The sequence below is a fragment of the Tiliqua scincoides genome, chromosome 1 (genome assembly GCF_035046505.1).
Source record: "Tiliqua scincoides isolate rTilSci1 chromosome 1, rTilSci1.hap2, whole genome shotgun sequence".
NCBI lineage: Eukaryota > Metazoa > Chordata > Lepidosauria > Squamata > Scincidae > Tiliqua > Tiliqua scincoides.
The window spans coordinates 282653372-282672958 of NC_089821.1; the positions used below are offsets into that span (position 1 = coordinate 282653372).

General features: G+C 41.9%; 1 protein-coding gene across 3 annotated transcripts in view; it reads left to right on the plus strand.

The window, feature by feature from the left end:
• Positions 1-176: 176 nt before the first annotated feature.
• Positions 177-19587, plus strand: part of LIN52 (lin-52 DREAM MuvB core complex component) — a 103914-nt gene continuing 84503 nt past the window's right edge. For all 3 annotated transcript variants that reach the window (XR_010793547.1, XM_066612044.1, XM_066612045.1), the window contains exons 1-5: positions 177-258; positions 2539-2613; positions 3631-3668; positions 4936-5002; positions 7572-7655. Coding sequence is in view for 2 of the 3 variants with exons in the window: in XM_066612044.1 (XP_066468141.1) it covers positions 240-258; positions 2539-2613; positions 3631-3668; positions 4936-5002; positions 7572-7655 (283 nt within the window). In the remaining variant the exon portion in view is untranslated. The remainder of the gene's footprint in view (positions 259-2538; positions 2614-3630; positions 3669-4935; positions 5003-7571; positions 7656-19587) is intronic.

Here is a 19587-nt window from a genome sequence, read left to right on the forward strand (position 1 = left end):
CAATAGGACTTGGCACGCGCCTGGTGCGCCCCACCCCCTCCTTTCCCTTCTCCGAGTGGCCACATGGACGGCGACGCCCCCTCTAAACGGGCTCTGATTGGACGGCTCGCACGACCTCTGGCGCCTCAGGAGGAGGTGCGAGCCGCTGAAGGGGGCGGGGCTTATCGGTTCGAAAACGAACTGTCATGTGTGGGTTCCCGCTTGAGAGAGAGAGGCTGGTGGTCACGTGATGGGCTAAGATGGCGGTTTCTTCAGAAGGTGAGAGGGGGGGAGGCTGAGGTATTCTAGTGGCTTTTCAGGTGGTGCATCGTTGTTAAGGCTGCAGTGTTGTGTCCACAGATCTGGGAGAAGGCATACTGGTGTGCTCCAAGAGATTTAGAGCTTTTGTCATTCTCTTCCTGTGCTGAGTAAGTATACTACTAGTCTCTCCTGCAACTAGTAGTATACTACTAGTAGTATACTAGTATACTACCAGTATACTTACTAGTCACAGGGAGACACTAGCAGTATACTTACTAGTAGTATACTTACTAGTTGCAGGGAGATACTAATAGTATACTACTAGTATTATTAGTAATATAGTACTAATAATATAGTACTAATAGTATACTAATAAGTACTAATAAGTACTAATAGTATACTATGTAAGTATACTATGTATAGATGTAAGTACTAATAGTATACTATTAGACTCCCCCTGAGAATGCGTCGGAGGCAGCGCATGTGGAAAGCGTTCAGTTTCCTCTCCTGTTGTGAGTGAAGAGTCCATGACTCGCAGCAGTACAGAAGTGTACTCAGGACGCAAGCTCTGTCACCTGACAGGACAAAGTTCCAAACAACACAGTCCTGGAATGTGCTGGAATCCCTAGCATGTATGCACTGCTGAAACAGAGATGCCTGCGTTGGCTTGGTCATGTTGTGAGAATGGATGATGGCCGGATCCCAAAGGATCTCCTCTATGGAGAACTCGTGCAAGGAAAGCGCCCTACAGGTAGACCACAGCTGTGATACAAGGACATCTGCAAGAGGGATCTGAAGGCCTTAAGAGTGGACCTCAACAGGTGGGAAACCCTGGCCTCTGTGCAGCCTGCTTGGAGGCAGGCTGTGCAGCATGGCCTTTCCCAGTTTGAAGAGACACTTGGCCAACAGTCTGAGGCAAAGAAGGAAGGCCCATAGCCAGGGAGACAGACCAGGGACAGACTGCACTTGCTCCCAGTGTGGAAGGGATTGTCACTCCCGGATTGGCCTTTTCAGCCACACTAGACGCTGTTCCAGAACCACCATTCAGAGCGCGATACCATAGTCTTTCAAGACTGAAGGTTGCCAACATGAGACTCCCCCTGTAACTAGTGAGTATATTATACTACTAGTGTCTCCCTGCAACTAGCAAGTATACTGGTCTATTCAGAGTAGAGCAGCGTTCCTCAACATTTGTCCCCAGTTGTACCTCTTTGCATGGTCCCCCTATTGGAAAGCACCACCAGAAGTAACTGGTGATGACATCATTGCCAGTTAGTCTGGGTTGGGAGATCAGATAGGATGCAACAAGTAAGAGGCTCAGGGTGGGCAGAAGGACTTTGCTGAGCACATTGAAAGCGTGCTTTGGAGGTCTGCTCATCCACCTGAGCCGCTGACTGCTGTTGGTCACATTCCTGGTCTTGTTTTCAGGCGACAGGTGTCTGGGGGTCCCACAAGTACCACCAGACACCACCTCAAGTACCACCAGTGGAACCCATGCCACTGGTTGAGAAACACTGGAATAGACAGTACTGGGTAGAGCAGCAATCTGAGACAGCTTCATATACTGGGGAGTGGCGTTGGGAACTACTATCTGGTCTTTTCGTAGGTAACATTCGCACTGCACATTTATCTAAAAGTGTTTTCACTGACCTCAGTGAGGTTTTGTCCCAAATAATGGAAACCTAGGAATGTAGCCTTATTAGCAAGAGTGCCATTTAGATAATACAGAAAGGGGGAACCTGTCCCCTTTTTGTGTTGCAGATCACTATTTATTATTGTTTTTATTTGAAAAATTTATTTCCAAGCCTTTCCCATGCCGTAGCAAATGCCCAAGGCGGCTTACAAAGCTCCGTAATACAAGTACAATATTTCACAACACTGAACAGTAAAAAGCATTAAAACATTAATTTTAACATTAAACCCCAAAACATTAAGACCTGTCCATCACAAGCCATGATAGGTATGTGCAATTTCCTGATTTTAGTGGTAGGCTACCTCAGAATGCCAGATACTGGGTTGCACCAGGATGCAGGTCTCTTGTCTTGCATGCTCCCTGAGGCTTCTGGTGGGCCACTATGAAATGCAGGAAGCTGAACTGGATGGGCTTTTGGCCTGATCCAGAGGGGCTTTTCTTATGTTCTTCCCAAAAACATCTGTTAAATTTAGAAGTTCCTAGAACTGCCTTTTGGGCAGTGGTTCTGTGCACGAGTTGGGTCAGTGTTTCAGCCCTGCTTGAAATGGTGTTGGTTATCAACCTGCGGTTGTTGCCTCTCTGTGTGATGGATATGTTGTTTCTAGGCAACGATTTGGAGGCCTCATTGCTGAGTTTTGAAAAGTTGGACCGGGCATCACCAGACCTCTGGCCAGAGCAATGTAAGTTATACTCTAGTGCTTAGTGGATCTAGTGGTAAATGTGGAGAGGCAGAGCTTGAGTCTTGTGGGCAATTACAGTGTGACAGACTTTGCCACCTGCTATTAGGAAGTTGTTGATGGCCAAAAGGAATTAAAAGTAACTATGAGAAACTCATAATTCCCTAAGGACTCATTATTTTTTATTCTCTATTGATGATCTGGGCCTAACTGAGGTATTGCATTAAACCAAGGTTTCATGCTGGTTCCATGTGATGTCTGCTTGCCTTGGATGTGAGCTCTCCCCCCCCCCCGCCTTGTGTGCTGGGGAAGAAAGTACAGTACTGTGATAGAATTTGGCATGTCATCCAAACCCAGCAAGTCCTGTAAATAGTTTGCACACAGGTCAGATTAAAAGGAGCACAATAGTGTGAAAAATTCACATTTTTCTAAGCAAGGTGCATGTTGCTGCCAACTTCAGGCAATAACAAAAGAGAGATCTCTACTGAGCAGTGCTTGCAAATATAGTTGCAAAATGATGTATGCATTTATTCAAATTGACACCTTTCAACCCCAAGACAAGTTACAAATCAATTAAAGCAAAATAAAGGCAATACATAGAATTCATAAAATCACAAATATATCTTTTAATTGCACTTGGACACAAATCATTACACTCAAACTTGGAGCAATATGAGCTTTCTAGGAGGCCCCCAAGAGCAGCCTGGCAGCCATGTTTTTCACCAAATGAGATTTTTAACGTGTTCTTCAAGGGCAGCCCCACCTAGTTTTATTATTATTTCTATACAGCTTTTCATATTTATATACTGCTTTTCAACAAAAAAGTTCACATAGTGGTTTACAAAAAATAAAAAATCTTGGTGTACTGTTCAGTAATCCAAATATAATATGACCAAGGCATGTATAGCTGGCCAGATCTACCTTATCCATAATCCATGTTGAAGTTACTGTGGTAGCAGAACTGAACATAAAACACAAAGTAACAGTACATTGCAGTAACTGTATGTGTCTTGACTCCAGTACCAGGTGTTGCTGAATTTGCTGCTTCTTTTAAAAGTGTAAGTAAGAACTGATTTGCATTTAGTCTCTTATTTGTTGTGCTCTGCATCCTTTTGCTATTCCTGTTAATTTCTAGGGGTTCAATCCTATCCAACTTTCCAGCACCGGTGCAGTCGCAATGCAGCCCCAGGGTAAGGGAACAAATGTTCCCATACCTTGAGGAGCCCTCTGTGACTGCCTCCTCACCACAGGATGCAGTGCATGCCCCATTGGCACAGCTGCACCAGCACTGGAAAATTGGATAGGATTTGGCATAGGTGTAGTTAAGCATATGTAATTCATATGGTATAACTTTATTATAATTTAAATTAATTCTTGTTTAATAAATTAATTTTAATAAAACTAATTTTATTACAATTAAATATTAATTTTCTTCACAGTTGCGCACTGGTTATGATGGTGACAAATGGTTTTCATATACAATTATCTGTTGTGTTGTTGAGGACAGTGCTTGCTTGAGCCAGCAAGGACATTTCATTCATTGCAAATGGCCAAATATTTAGGATGTTGTAGCTAACTTGCCAGGGCCAGCCCTGCCATTCGGCAAGATGACATTTGGAATACTGTTAAAGGGCTGTAAGCTGCAGCTGATTAGTTTAGTAGTATATTTTTATAACTATTTTGAGGATGTATTTAGCTTTTGTGTCTCAGGCTCCAAAATAGATTTGAACATCTTGTAACATGCATATTTTGGTTATGTGTTACTTTGAAGTTAGTAAATACTAAGCTCTACACAAAGACAAGCAAAACAGCCTTCTTTTGGAAAAAAAAATTAAAACTGGAATTGAGCTTTTACTGTAATTTATGTTATACAGCAGTTATTCCCAAACCTTTTAATACTGGGACCCACTTTTAAAAATGGAACTCTTTAGCTTTATGAGGTTCTTTTTTAAACTTTACTTTAATTTCACTTTACCAGTCACTCAGGCCTCTGTCTTTATTCTTCTTTTATGGTGTGGGGGGGGGGGGAACAACCTTCTGGAGCATTTGTTGAGCTCCAGGTTCATCAGATTGGGACCATTCTGGTGTTCTTACGTTCTCTTTCACCTGGCCTTCCATAGGAACCGAGGCTCATTTGCCTACTTGCAAGAAAATGCTCATGTATGGCTCAGTTTCACTTAGCATTCCTCCCAGGGGTTGCTTGCTGCTTTCTTTTTGAGATTGTAGGCCCTCTTGGAAAGGGAACCTTCTTGTTTATTTTATTATGTTAACTGCTCTGAGGTATATAAGTATTTTGTAATAGTAATACTACTTATTTTTCAATAGCCCATCACCAGTTCTCCTCCCAAATGGATGGCTGAATTAGAAAATGATGATATTGACATGTTAAAGGGTGAGTCACTTGTCAGTGTGTGATACAAACTCCACATAAGTGGTATGAGCAAGTCTTACCTCTTTGTTTTAAAGGCTGCACAAATTAATGTTTGGTTTTATTGTCATAGAAAGGATTACTAACTGCCCAGTCCTAATTCCCACCACCCAGTAGCATGCAGCCACACCAACTAAGCACATGCTGTATGCTGTGCTGGTAGTGGGTAATCAGACGGTCAGCATTTTACATACCTCTCAGTAGGCTGCCTGATTACCTATGAGTAATTAAGAACATAAGAACAGCCCCACTGGATCAGGCCATAGGCCCATCTAGTCCAGCTTCCTGTATCTCACAGCGGCCCACCAAATGCCCCAGGGAGCACACCAGATAACAAGAGACCTGCATCCTGGTGCCCTCCCTTGCACTGGCATTCCGACATAGCCCATTTCTAAAATCAGGAGGTTGCACATACACATCATGGCTTGTAACCCGTAATGGATTTTTCCTCCAGAAACTTGTCCAATCCCCCTTTAAAGGCATCCAGGCCAGATGCCATCGCCACATACTGCGGCAAGGAGTGATCCAATTGGTAATCCTTGGACCCACACCAGCTATTCTACTGGTCTGAGGAGAGTTAGGAGATGGTTGTGTATCTGGAAAATTGGGGATAGGATCTAGCACGTGTTTTGCCACCAGGTTCATCTTCCCAGTGCACCCCTTGCCTTCCCCATCATGAACAACCTCTTCCACCATATTACCTGGGCTGGCAGAACATCTGGGTGATTCTGGTGTGTCTAAGCAAAGCCACTGGCTGTTTCCATCAGCAGCACTGTCACACGTGATAACAGCGTGACATTTGTGCAATTGGAGGTCCATTTGCAACTGCAAATCAATAGAACTGCTTTCATAAATGGTCCATAGGATTGGGCTATAAGAATTCTTGCATGTCAAAAATATGCAGGATATGCATTCCTTCTAGTGAGAAAATTTAGAGGTTTATTAGGATTATGTCTGCGATAGGGGTAACTTTTTGGTGTAAAGCACTGGAGTTGAACCTTTTAGAGATGAATGAGGCTGATGATACAGATGCATGACACATGCACTTAAATGGCAATAGATGTCAGTAAATGCACCTCGCATTATAACACAACATGTAACATAAACATTCTTAAATACAGAAGCTGCACTAGAGTCTGGGGGGAAAATTTGTGTATCTGATAAATAGGGGGGAGGGGAGTATAGGAGGCAATTTATGAACCTGCCTCTGTTTTCTGGAGTTTTAGACAAATGCTCTGCCATTTTTAGGCCAAAGAGATGAGGGAGGAGCAAAACATTCAGAATTTGGCAGTCTGTATTCCAATTATCATGTGTATGGTGGGTGTAGTTTGTTTGGTGACTAGAAGATTGTCAGTTACCTCAAATCACATCTCATTACCATTTGATTTGCAATTTTGTCATAGTTACAGTACATAAGAACATAAGATAAGCCCCACTGGATCAGGCCATAGGCCCATCTAGTCCAGCTTCCTGTATCTCACAGCAGCCCACCAAATGCCCCAGGGAGCACACCAGATAACAAGAAACCTCATCCTGGTGCCCTCCCTTGCATCTGGCATTCTGACATATCCTGTTTCTACAATCAGGAGGTTGCACATACACATCATAGCTTGTAACCCGTAATGGATTTTTCCTCCAGAAACTTGTCCAATCCCCTTTTAAATGCGTCCAGGCCAGATGCCATCACCACATCCTGTGGCAAGGAGTTCCACAGACCAACCACATGCTGAGTAAAGAAATATTTTCTTTTGTCAGTTCTAACTCTCCCATCCACTTTAGTGGATGTCCCCTAGTTCTGGTGTTATGTGAGAGTGTAAAGAGCATCTCTCTATCTACCTTGTCCATCCCCTGCATAATTTTGTATGTCTCAATCATGTCCCCCCTCAGGCATCTCTTTTCTAGGCTGAAGAGGCCCAAATGCCATAGCCTTTCCTCATAAGGAAGGTGCCCCAGCCCAGTAATCATCTTAGTCGCTCTCTTTTGCACCTTTTCCATTTCCTCTATGAAATGGAAATGAAAGCTCAGTATCTGAGCTTGATGTTCTGGTTTCCCTGTGATGTCAGGTGTGGGTGTGTTCTAACTTTGTGTGTATCTGTATTGCGTGGTGGTTGGACTTGCTGAAATTTTTAATTTTTTTTAACCACCTCTGGTGTGCAAAAGAGTTCAGCAGGAACTGCAGAGCAAGCAAATTGTTTGGCTGTCTTGAACCATGGCATTGCTATTTTTATGAGAAACTAGATTTGCATTGTCTCACGTCTTAGGTATCTGATCTTCCCTTCCCATGTCCTTTATCATTTACCCTTTCTGATGAGACAAAATTGCAGAATGGGATTGGGTGTCTGAAAAGCAAAACTGGTTCTACCTGAAGGTGGCTGAGGTCCTTGTCTATTGCAAACTGCTTTTGAAACTTCCCTTTAGGATCAAATCTGCTTTGCTGTGCTATGTGGGGAGGCTGCTGTTCATGTAATTCAGTTATAGGTACAGTATTTCATTTAGTGGTAATTGCTCTTGAACCGAATTCTTTTTGCATTAGAACTGGGGAGTCTTACCACAGCTAATCTGATGGAGAAAGTGAGAGGGTTACAGAATCTGGCATATCAGTTGGGACTGGATGAATGTAAGTACTCTGCAGGTGCTGAAGTGTATTCTGTTCAAAAGCTGTACTCTGTTGCTTAATTTTATATCAGATCATTGCAAGAAGGCTTGCCATGCTCAGTAAGCACGTATTCAATAGTTGGCGTGAGAATGAGTTTCCATAAGGTATACTCTTGACAGTGATAGCCGTGCATTCCAGTTGTTAGCTCATTTGTAAAATATTTCCTGTGCCCTACCACTGACACTGTATGCTACAGAAGGATGAAAATGATCTATCCAATTCAGTGAGGCAATTCCCTGCCTTTATCACATTGTACACTAGATTGGGGTGGACAAACATTTTGACAGGAGGACCACATAATCTCTCTGACACTGTAAATTTGAAAAAAATTTACATAAACTAATACATTAGAGACAGAACTTATATGAATGAATTTTACTGAGCTTATTTATAATATACATGAAAAATATAATGTAGGCATGTAGAACCACATGAGAACTATGGACTGTTTGCCACACATCTCCTGCATAGTGAAAACATGCAGACCATGCCAGAAACACATGGAGACATATGTTGTTCAGAGGCAATTGGGGGGGAGGGTTAAAATAATGTCCAGGAAAAAGCAGAAAACACATGGAGACTATAAAACAGGGGTGTCAAACTCATTTCATACAGAAGGCCGAATAGCATTCATGATGCATGCTGAGGGCCAGAAGTGATGTCATTAGGCAGTAAATGATGTCATTAAAAAGGTCATAACAAAAAATAAACTCCTTTTCTCACTTAGAATTCATTAGCTTCAAAAGACAGAAGAAGAAATATCAAATCTTGATCGTATTTTAAGATATGGGAGAGCACAATTTTCATGTGGGCTGCCCTTTCAGCAGTAACACCTCAGCACTGCTCAGCAGTTGGGTGCCTGAGGGCCAGATAAAAAGCTTCTGCGGCCCACATCCGGCCCCCAGGCCTTATGTTTGACACCCCTGCTATAAAAGGGCTTGCTCTGACTTGGCCCACAGCTCGCAACTGGCAGTCGTGGACCAGCAGGGGCTCCAACAGTCTCCCAAGGACCAGAGGCTCATGGAGACTGGGGTCTCCCTGCAGGCTGGATTGGGCATCCTCGAGGGCTGCAAATGTTCCCCAGGCCGGGGTTTGCCCACCCCTGCTCTAGATGCTGGAGCAGCCAAGGTAATTTTAACCCATTGAGCCATTCTGATAGTTTACCCAAAATGTGGAACTTTAGCTCCCTTACAAATTTGGAGTTGTAGATAATTTCTTTTTTAAATAACTCATGTAGTACAGTAACTTCTCACTGCATTGGATGCTGCAAGAAGTCATCAGAAAAACTTGCACTCACTACTGGTCAGTTGCACCACTATTTTAATATGATTCATTAATGAAGCCTTCTTCAAATGCTGATTATTTGGAAGCTTCACATTTTAAAAATTTTTTTTGGTTTTTCCATACTGCTATGGAAAGTTTTTGACACATTGTTTCAGTTTTGGGAAATACATGGTTTGTACATTTGCTTACTTAATTTATATATACTACTTTTCAATAATGTTTCCAAGATGTAGTTTTCAAAATAAAACATTTGAAATATAGTGCAAAAAATAATCCTCGGGGAAAAAACCTATAACAGAATAGGAAGGTTTTAAATATTCTTAATGACCCCTGCTACTCACAATAACATGAGACTCCTTGCAAATCTCTTTGTTTAAAAAAAACAAAAAACCTAAGTGCTCTAAGTAAGATAAAGTCAGGTCCTGTTCAAACACAGAACACAATTTTAAAACTAGTGTGAAGTGGCTGCAATAGCTGTAGTTGAATATATACTGCTTCTGGGTGTTTCTGTTCTGTGTCTCATCCAGTTGAGTGAGAAGCATCTAACCCACATCTTAGTAAAACCTGTTAACGCGTTGTAACTAACACATAAGATAACTGAAATATGAATCCAGAATATTTTGGGGCACTTATTAGTCAAACATGAACTTTAATATTTAGTGAACAAGTCACAGAAACCGTAACAAGCAAGATAAGTTCAAAAATAATCAGTAGAGGTGTTTGAAAACAGTGTTATTTAGAAGTAAGCCCATTGTGTTCAGTAAGACTTGAACTGTAATCCTATTTTACTAGAACAAATACCTCTAATCAGAGAACTGTTCAAAACAAATGATAGGGACCCATCCATTAAAAGATCTACTTCTCACTAAGCTCTAGATGGCAGCAGAAGGCTATCTTGAGTTGCGTCATTCTCTTATAATGACAGATTGGATATTAGGATTTTTTTTCTTTTATTGCCTACCATATTGCAGGATATTAGAAATAATGTAAGAGTTGCTAATGCCTTGAGGTTTTGTTATCCAATAAATTATGTATTATTGATGGTTCCATATTTGTTTTAGGATGTTTGGGGTCTGTTTCTACCAAATCGTGTTTTATCCTTTATTTTTAGGAGCTTGCAGGTTTTGCAGTCTTTCCTTCTAATTGTTTCTTTGGCACTCTGTCGAAGTGAGATTTGAAATTTCAGGGAGGGTCTAGTTCTATAGATAGTTCTGAGTTCCATTAGAAGTTATGAATTTATTGTTAACAGTATTTATTAACAGTATTTATATACTGCTTTTCAACTAAAAGTTCACAAAGTGGTTTACAGAGTACAGTACTGTACTGTACTGAATGTACATGTACTGAATCTACAGTCAGTACGTTCAGTACAATGTACATTACATGTACTGTACATTCATTTACATTACTGTAAATGAATTACAGTATGAACTGTAATTGAACATAAATTGAACAGTATTTAATTTAATATAACAGCATTTTATTGAACAGTATTTAAATGAACAACAAATACTGTTGTTCATTTATTAGTACTTACCATTATAAAGGCTCCAGTGTGTTTTTCTTTGCTGCCTTCTGAAGTTTGAAACATTCCTGCCCATTATGAATGGCTGCTGGTAGCAAACCATAGGAAAGTCACCTTGCTTGGATAACAGGTAAGGTACTTTCCTCCAGTACACTGGTCTATTCAACATGGTTTGTATATTTGCTTACTTAATTTATATATACTACTTTTCAATAATGTTTCCAAGATGTAGTTTTCAAAATAAAACATTTGAAATATAGTGCAAAAAATCATCCTCGGGGAAAAAAACCTATAACAGAATAGGAAGATTTTTAAGAAAAGGAACCAAGGAAACCTAAGGGAGAGCATTCTGAACTTCTGGGCCAGCGGAAAAAGAGCCCTGCCTGTTGTAACAGACTACCAAACATTCATAATGGGTGGAACTTCAGAATCCCCGTTGAGACTAGACACATTAGAGAAGCATGAGAGAACTACATAACTAAAAGCAGTGTTTCCCAAACTGTGGGTTGTGACCTGATTGTTGTTGTGTCGTGAAACTGACAAGCTGGTAGCTGACAAGGAAAATGAACTGAAACCTATGGAAAGTGAAACTGAGCTGCATGTGTGCATTTACACACAAGTGCCTCAATCCACTTTGAAGGGCAGGCTGAGAGGAATGCAATGCCACTAGAATGGACCTGATCCAGTAAGTCTCTTAAGGCTAGGTGGGTCCCAGTAGAGTGTCATTTTAATTAGTGGCTCCCATTGCTAAAAAGTTTGGGATCCACTGACAAGGAATTTTAATTTGGGGAGGAGGAAGTTGTGTATTTATGATATATAAATTGAACAATCTAGGCCTTGCCTACATTTTGCCCATAAGGAATTTATCATTCAGATTGTATGCCATGCTCTGCCCTTGTTTGGTTCCCTATATTTAAATGTAGGTGCACTGAAATCTCTCATTCAGAAAGGATTTTGTTCAGTGATCATGGGGTAAAGATCAGAATATAACCCTTAAGCCTGAGCTTAGAAGTGACTCTCACTACAAGAGGGATAAATGGTAATCTAGATTTTGGAAAAAGAACAGCACCCAGCCACAGAAAGGACTGGGCACTAAGCATACCTACAGTGACGTAGCCTATTCTTGGTGGTGTGAGGAAGGTGATGGAATTCATGTGTCAGTGGAGAAGGAAAAGAACACCTAGTATTCTGCTGCTTGAATATTTTGTTAGTTTTAATTCTTGTAAGACACCTTCATCTTACAAGCATAACTGTCTCATGATACCACTTAAATACCAAAAAGAATGCGCTGCAGACCTATATCCATTCAGATGGGGTTGCTGTGTGAATGACCCTATCAGATAATAGCTAGTTCAGTGCTAGCTATCCATGTTTACTGGTTCGCCTACCACCATGGCCTTGGATTGGCTCAACCTGTGCAACACTCATTTGGACTTTTATGGAGTTACTCAGCAATGATGCCATTGCTAGGTGCCTCTGCCACCCAGCTGAACAGTGGCAAACCCCCATCAGCCTGCAGTTGGGGCCAACAGAACAGCATAAAAGGGGGAGCGTGGGCAGAGGTGGATGGATGAGGGGAGTAGAACTGGCGAAGGAAAGAACCAGTGAGGAAAAGCAAGAGACCCAAGGAGAAGGTGGTGATGGGGAAAGTGGTCTGAAAGGCAATGAAACAGGAAATGGGTGGTGGCTAGCCAACTTCCAGAGACTTCAAAAGTGGGCTGAGCCTGGCCATCTGGGCCCTCAAAGAGGAGGGCCACCAGCAGAGAAGGCAAAGAAGCCCCTTGGAGTAGCTTGCACCCTAAAGGGATCCTGCTGCATGCACTTTGATCTTTTCAGGCTCATGAGTCCTCTATCTGAACTTAGATAACAGGGTTCCAAATGAAGGGTGATGTTTTGTGTTTAAGTTTTCCCTGACTAGGCTGTATCTGAGTTTATATTAAAGAACTCTGGACTGCCCCTTCTGATTTGTTGAGTCATGTCCTTTGATCATCCCAAAGATGTGAAGATCCCTCCTTGGAACAAGAGAGTAGACAGGGCACATACTATGCCATGTTTAAAGATAACTGTTTAGGTCCAAACACTTGTGTGTATACATGCTGCCTGCTGGTTGTTCAAGAGGAGGTGCAACTTCTGATGGTTTTCCCTGCAGATTTGTTTTTGAGAGTTAAGAACCCTCAGGAAAAAGAAAGTATGTGGCACAGGGGGCTGGAAAAGGGGAAATTGGCAAAAATTACAGCCCCCCCCTTTTTGCATAAGCAGGAGACAGTACTCACACAATATCGGGTTTGGATCTGGTTCAACGTGCGTGCTGAGCCATGAAGTAAATACAGTTGAATCTATAGCAAAAATAATGTAGCTTTCTCAACAGAACACGTTAAGAACAATAAGCTGTGGCGTATCCTTATTTGAAGAAGCAGCTATTGTGGATTGTTGAGGTCATGGATGGCCAGCTGGCGGCTTACAAGTGAGATTGGATCCAGTGTTCTAGCTTAATGCTCTCTTCTCCTCCCCATATCCTCTTTCTTTCTGTCCCTTTTTTGTCAAATTTCCAATCCAAGCTTTGCCTAGAGAATGTATGCCCGCTTTAAGCTAATTAGCTCCCCTTTGTTCACCAACAGTGGCCCTAGTTCTGCACTGCTGAACCCCACCACCAGGGTAGCTCACCTGTTCAACCTGCAGAGGTCCTTTTCTTCCCTTCTCCTGCCAGCAGCTTCTCCAGCCACCATAGCAACACATTGGTCCTCAGTAGTTCTTGGGCATGGCAGCCACACACCAGTCTCCAGCAGTCCCCATTCCAGCAATCTTCAGAAGTCCATTCGCTCACCTGTCTGTTAGCCACTTAGTCCATTGGTCAGTCAGCAGGTCCAGTAATCTATCAGCCAGTCCATTAGTCTGTCAGTTTTGTCTGTCTGTCCTTCCTTCCTCCAAGCTTTCTTCTTCCCACTACCCACACCCCTTTTCCTTCCAGAAGGTGTTGCTTTTAACCCTGAGGGTCCTTTTACTTCCAAGTGGTGGTAGCTATGCAGTACACTCATTGCAATTGAAGACCCTGATGTTAACCCCATGCTTGCCTGCCAAAGAAAGGGGCCACTGTTAACATCACACCTTATCTCCTTGAGGGATCTTTCATATTTCCATTACACTCTCTTCCAATCTAGAGAGTGAAAGGAGGAGGAACTGTGGAAGTAGACAGGCAGACAGAAGTGAGTGGGCCCCCCCCCACCAGACTTCTGCCTTAAAAACTAAAGTTGACCTCATGGATGGGTTGGTCCTGCCCCAAGGCAATTATGTTGGGCCTCTGTTGACCTTACCAAATCTTAATTGGTGGGTAGTCCAGTCAATTCTCATTATCCACTAGGGTTAGTTTCCTGGAAAACTAGTGGATACTGAATTAGCAGATAATGAATCATTGAGCATATAGGGAAAATGGTGTTAGGTTGCAGGGTACTCTCTTCATCATACAATCTATGAACTTTATGAAACTGAATCTTACTTTGAAGTCTATGGGGCTGGGTGATAGTGAGGACTCATCAACATCTGTGATGGTTCTTCCTCTGTGCTGGCTATCCCTCGACTTGTAGAAGATTGCAGACCCAACCACAAGGCCTCAGAGTTCAGCAGTGGAGAGGGGGTTGCTTCACTCTTCCTCCTTCTCCACCTGTCTCCTGGCTTCTTCCCTGGGCTTGTCCAAGCCACAGTATTCACAAATAATACAATGAGAGGTAGGTGCAATTCTTCCCCTTGCAGATAAGTGAATTTGCATAGAAAGAACTAACTGTAGAAGGCATTCTCTGTGATTAACGCAGAACTTCAGCAATTATGTTTTTAAAAACAAGGACAGCTCAATGTTAGGCTGGGCTGCTGGGGGGGGGGCTGGATCTGGCCTAAGCTGCAGAGGTCGGTCCCTCCCACCCACCAGGCCTGACCCACTTACCAGTCCACCCACCCTCCTTCCACCCCAGAATGCCCACAAGATGCCGTCTGCCTGCCCTCCCCAAACCCCCACGCCATTAGCCCTCCACCAGCACGAACTTTGCCATTGGACATAGTCATCTTTTTCCCCCCTGCTCCTTGAAATTTTGGTGAAATTGGTAGAAGATACTTGTTGTGTCTTTTGTAGAATTAAGTTCCATTTTCAGCGTACAAGCCACTTGTACACTGTATGCATAACATTCCTGTATTCACTGCCATCTAATTTCCCTTATTGGTATTTGTGTTCAAAACCAAAACTCAGACTGAAGTGATGTAGTTCTGTCAAGCTAAATTAAGCATTTTCACAATAGAGCAAGCTCACTGTTCTATTTTACCTGATTCTTCCACTATGAGGAATTTACAGACAAATAAAATGGCTTAGTTTGGCATATACCTGATTTTGTGTGTGTGTGTGTGTGTGTGTGTGTGTGTGTGTGTGGGGCTCACAGAAGGAGAAAAGACATTTCAGTGTTGATCAGAAATATCCTTCCATGATATGGACAATTTTTACTTGAGTAGTGCAGCATAAAATATAACCAAACTTGAAAATTAAATAATAGAACGGTTGTGACATATTGAGTAACGCTCCAGAAAGATCTGGTTTCACCTCAGAGAATTGGCTTATTACATATAAAAATGCCATCTGTTCTTAAATATAGTGAGGATTACTTTTAGCAAAAATTATTCATATCATGATTATTAAGAATTTGTACCCTATGTTTCTCTTCCAAAGGGGACCCAAAGTAACAAACATACAAAACCGATCAACAGTGCAATCTCAAATAGCAACCAATGTAACTATATTAAAAGAGATCTAACAACACAGTATACATATGCAGCATAAGAACATAAGAACAGCCCCACTGGATCAGGCCATAGGCCCATCTAGTCCAGCTTCCTGTATCTCACAGCGGCCCACCAAATGCCCCAGGGTGCACACCAGATAGCAAGAGACCTCATCCTGGTGCCCTCCCTTGCACCTGGCATTCTGACATAGCCCATTTCTAAAATCAGGAGGTTGCACATACACATCATGGCTTGTAACCCGTAATGGATTTTTCCTCCAGAAACTTGTCCAATCTCTTTTTAAAGGCGTCCAGGCCAGACGCCATCACCACATCCTGTGGCAAGGAGTTCCACAGACCGACCACACACTGAGTAAAGAAATATTTTCTTTTGTCAGTTCTAACTCTCCCAACACTCAATTTGAGTGGATGTCCCCTAGTTCTGGTGTTATGTGAGAGTGTAAAGAGCATCTCTCTAGCCACTCTGTCCATCCCCTGCATAATTTTGTATGTCTCAATCATGTCCCCCCTCAGGCGCCTCTTTTCTAAGCTGAAGAGGCCCAAACGCCATAGCCTTTCCTCATAAGGAAGGTGCCCCAGCCCGTAATCATCTTAGTCGCTCTCTTTTGCACCTTTTCCATTTCCACTATGTCTTTTTTGAGATGCGATGACCAGAACTGAACACAATACTCCAGGTGTGGCCTTACCATAGATTTGTACAACAGCGTTATAATATTAGCCGTTTTGTTCTCAATACCTTTTCTAATGATCCCATGCATAGAATTGAACAGTAATGATTAAGCAATTCACACAATACAGGTCCAACCTTGTTATACACTGATTTTTTTATACACAGATTTGCCTCAACACAAATGGTCACTGCAAAAGAGAAAGAATGTGCTGATCCCTGGAGAAGGGGAAAAATGCATCCCTTTAAAACAGGGGTCTGCAAACTTTTTGGCCAGAGGGCCGCATCAAATATCTGGCATGGTGTGAAGGGCCGGAAAAACAATTTAAATAAATAAATTAGAGATGGAACTTAGATGAGTGAATAAATGAATGAATGGGCTCATTCATTTAACCTCTCTGGCCCTCAGAACACCCTCCAGACATAATCAGAGCACAGTTCTGGTCCTGTTCAGTTCAGTGGGCCAGAGGCTTTCAGGGGAAAAGAGGTTGGCCATGGGCCGGAAAGAGGCTTGCTGCGGGTCACATCTGGCCTCCGGGCCAGGGTTTGGAGACCACTGCTTTAAAACCACGGTTTTAAAAACTGCTTTTCTTACAGGGAGTCCCAGAATCAAACCCCTGTGGATGCCAAGGCAAGACCTTATTCCATTAGGAGCAATGGAGGGGCAAGAAACCTGAAATGGGTCTTTATCTATTTTTCTACTGTTTTTTTAATCCACGATTTTTTGACTTCAATTTCCGGAACGGAACCCCAGTGGATAATGAGGGACAACCTGTACAAATTCAGTATGGATAGAACTTCGCAAATGCAAAATACAGACAACAGATATCCCATTTACCTTGAAATCAGAAATGTTTAATACCACCCACACCTAAGAAAAAGGTTGATCAGTAATCAAGAAAAGAAAAAAAAGCCTGTTGCACAAGAGTCTACCCTCTTACTTTGGGGCCTACGCTGACTTTAGTGGACAGGATGTCAAAAAGTGTGGCCCTTGATTGTTTTCCTCACCAGCAGCCCAGAGGCATAAAGTGGGCAAATCCCCATAACCCTCAAAATCTACCCCACTTTCTCACAACTAAAAGACAATAGGTTGAAGTAGGGCATGCCCTTGTTGCTGTCTGAAATAGCAACTCAAATGGGTGATCTGCTTTGAAAATGATCCACTGCCTCTGGCAAGCTTTAAGGAGTATTCCTCTAACCTGGAAGTGACCTGCCGTAACTTGGGAGGGGCTATCTATATTTTATGGTTATTACTTCATAAGCTGGTTTGACTATAAAACATGGTAGAAATTAAATAGAGAGTCCTGATGAGAAAAGATTGATTAAAAAGGAACATTAAGACACAAGTTCGTGTCTGTTCTAGGCAATCAACTAATCTGGAGAAGTACAATACTACTGACTTAACTGCTCTGCTGACATGCTATTCCATGCATGTACTATTGCTAGCTGACTAGAAAGAGCAAGAAACAAGGGTATTATGGCCCCTTGAGAAGCCAGTGAACCATAGAGAGTATCCAAGGTTTCCAGTGCTCCTGGTTAATTGTGCTTGTGTTGAAGATGTTGAGCCCAGCACTTGGCCTTGGATATTGCTGTCACCACTAGCACCATTTGGGGGAGGGGGGTCTGAGTTGTGGCAGCTATACACTTGAGCTACTAAATGCATTCAAGTACTTGTGCAACTGTGACAAAGAGACATAAATCTAGAATTGAAAGAGCTGTTGTTGCTATAGCAAGGGGGCCTCTAATACACACAATAAACAAGGAAGCTTATACTTTGTTCTTGCTACCTTGGTTTTGGTTACTGTAGATCTCATTATGATGCATGCTAATTATGGTGAGAGATGCTATGTACCTGTACATAAATAAGAAATTTACCTTTTTACTTATGCAACTTGGCTTGAAACTATACACAGATTTACTTTGTGGCTATGTTTGCTGCAAAAATGAGCCATCTGAATATGAGCTTGAAATTAGGATGCACAAAAGACTCTTGAATTGGCTAATTTGGGCATGTAATATTCTTAACAACCTACAGTCCAAGGATCGTGACCTCAACTTTTTATCATCTCTATTGGATTGTACACTAGTTTTAGAAGTGAAGGAAGTATGGGAAGTTTTAATTGTACCTGTGTGATTTATCCCCAGTCAGCTCTTTAATTTCTTCTGGCTGTCTGAGGTTTCCGACATGCTGTAAATTTCACCAACTTTTTCATTATCTGCAATTTCTTTATGACTTGTGAATCGGAGTGGAGAGAGAGTGTGGATTTACAGCAGAGATAAACATGTCCATAAAGTCTGTATCTGTGTCAGTAATTGTACTGCTGTCAGTGACTGTCCTGTTTTACAGGCCTCTCTTGGGGAAGGAACATACTTTGCTACTAGTGGCAGAACAGTGTTCATGCTTTGCTTTGTGCTAACTTGCCAGGAGATTAGAATGCAATGATTGGGATGGAAATTGAGCCTGGATATTGGTCACTGCTGTGTCTTTCTCTTTTCTTCTTGTTGCGAATGAATGAATTATCCCATACGTATTTAGGAGGAATGGGGAAGCAGATAGAAAGCTGTTTTGTGTTAAAATAAATAAAAGATGGTGTGCATATGTTCAGATTACTTGCATACACACTCCATAAACACTGTCTTTAACTGCTTCCCCAGAATTTCTCGTCTGAATATTTCTTGTGAGACTCCTTCAGCATCATAGCCTCCAATCATTGTTGACCTTTTTGTTGACAGTAGAAAGCAGTGTGTCAGGGAAAGGAAGGGGAAGTATTTAAAATTCTCTTAAGCGTGCCAGGCATTCAATCTTTTACTATTTCTACTCCGTCAAGGTATTTGATAGCTGTAGTTGAAAATTTTTGACAAAGACATTTCAGAGACTTTGTGTGGCTTGTCTTCTAGTATATAGACTATTAGGTGTTTGGTGCAGCAAAATGGGTTTTTGACGCTCCAAGATTATTCATGATGTTTCTGTGAACATCTCATGCACTTGTCAAATACCTAGAATGTGAGCTGGATCCAGCACTTCTGATATATTTGCCTGCCAAACAGATTCAGACTGTGGAAAATGAAAACTTAAAGTCCCTTCTGATTGTATTTGGTTATAATGAACTGTTTGGTAGCTCCCTTCCTCTTATATATGTCACTGAATGCTAGCTTTGAAAACTTTCACTAATACTATCATAGTATTTTCTGGAATAACAGAATTGCAGTGTTTGAATATAATTATGCATTTAATGTTTAAAAATCTGATACAGGCACACCCCAACTTACATAAGGGTTCTGTTCCTGTTCACCTTATGCAAGTTGAATTTTATGCAAGTCAGAACCGGAATGTGCAAGAGGAATCACCCATACTTGCTTGTCTGTGTAAGGATCTGTTCCCAGTTCACCTCTCATTTTCTCTTTTGTTTAAAGAGTCTTCTCCAAGAAATCTGGAGCATGGTGATCTTGCCCCTTTCTTCCTAAAGGCTCTTTAAATAAAAAAGGAAATGCAAAGCATGCTGGGAACAATTCTAGCTTACAAAGCAAAGCGATTGGTGAGCTTTATAGAGCAGTGAGTGGTCAGCATGGGTAACTCCTCTTGCACTGACCAGACCTTACATAAACTTGAAATTACGTAAGCCAGCATGTGCCTGTGTG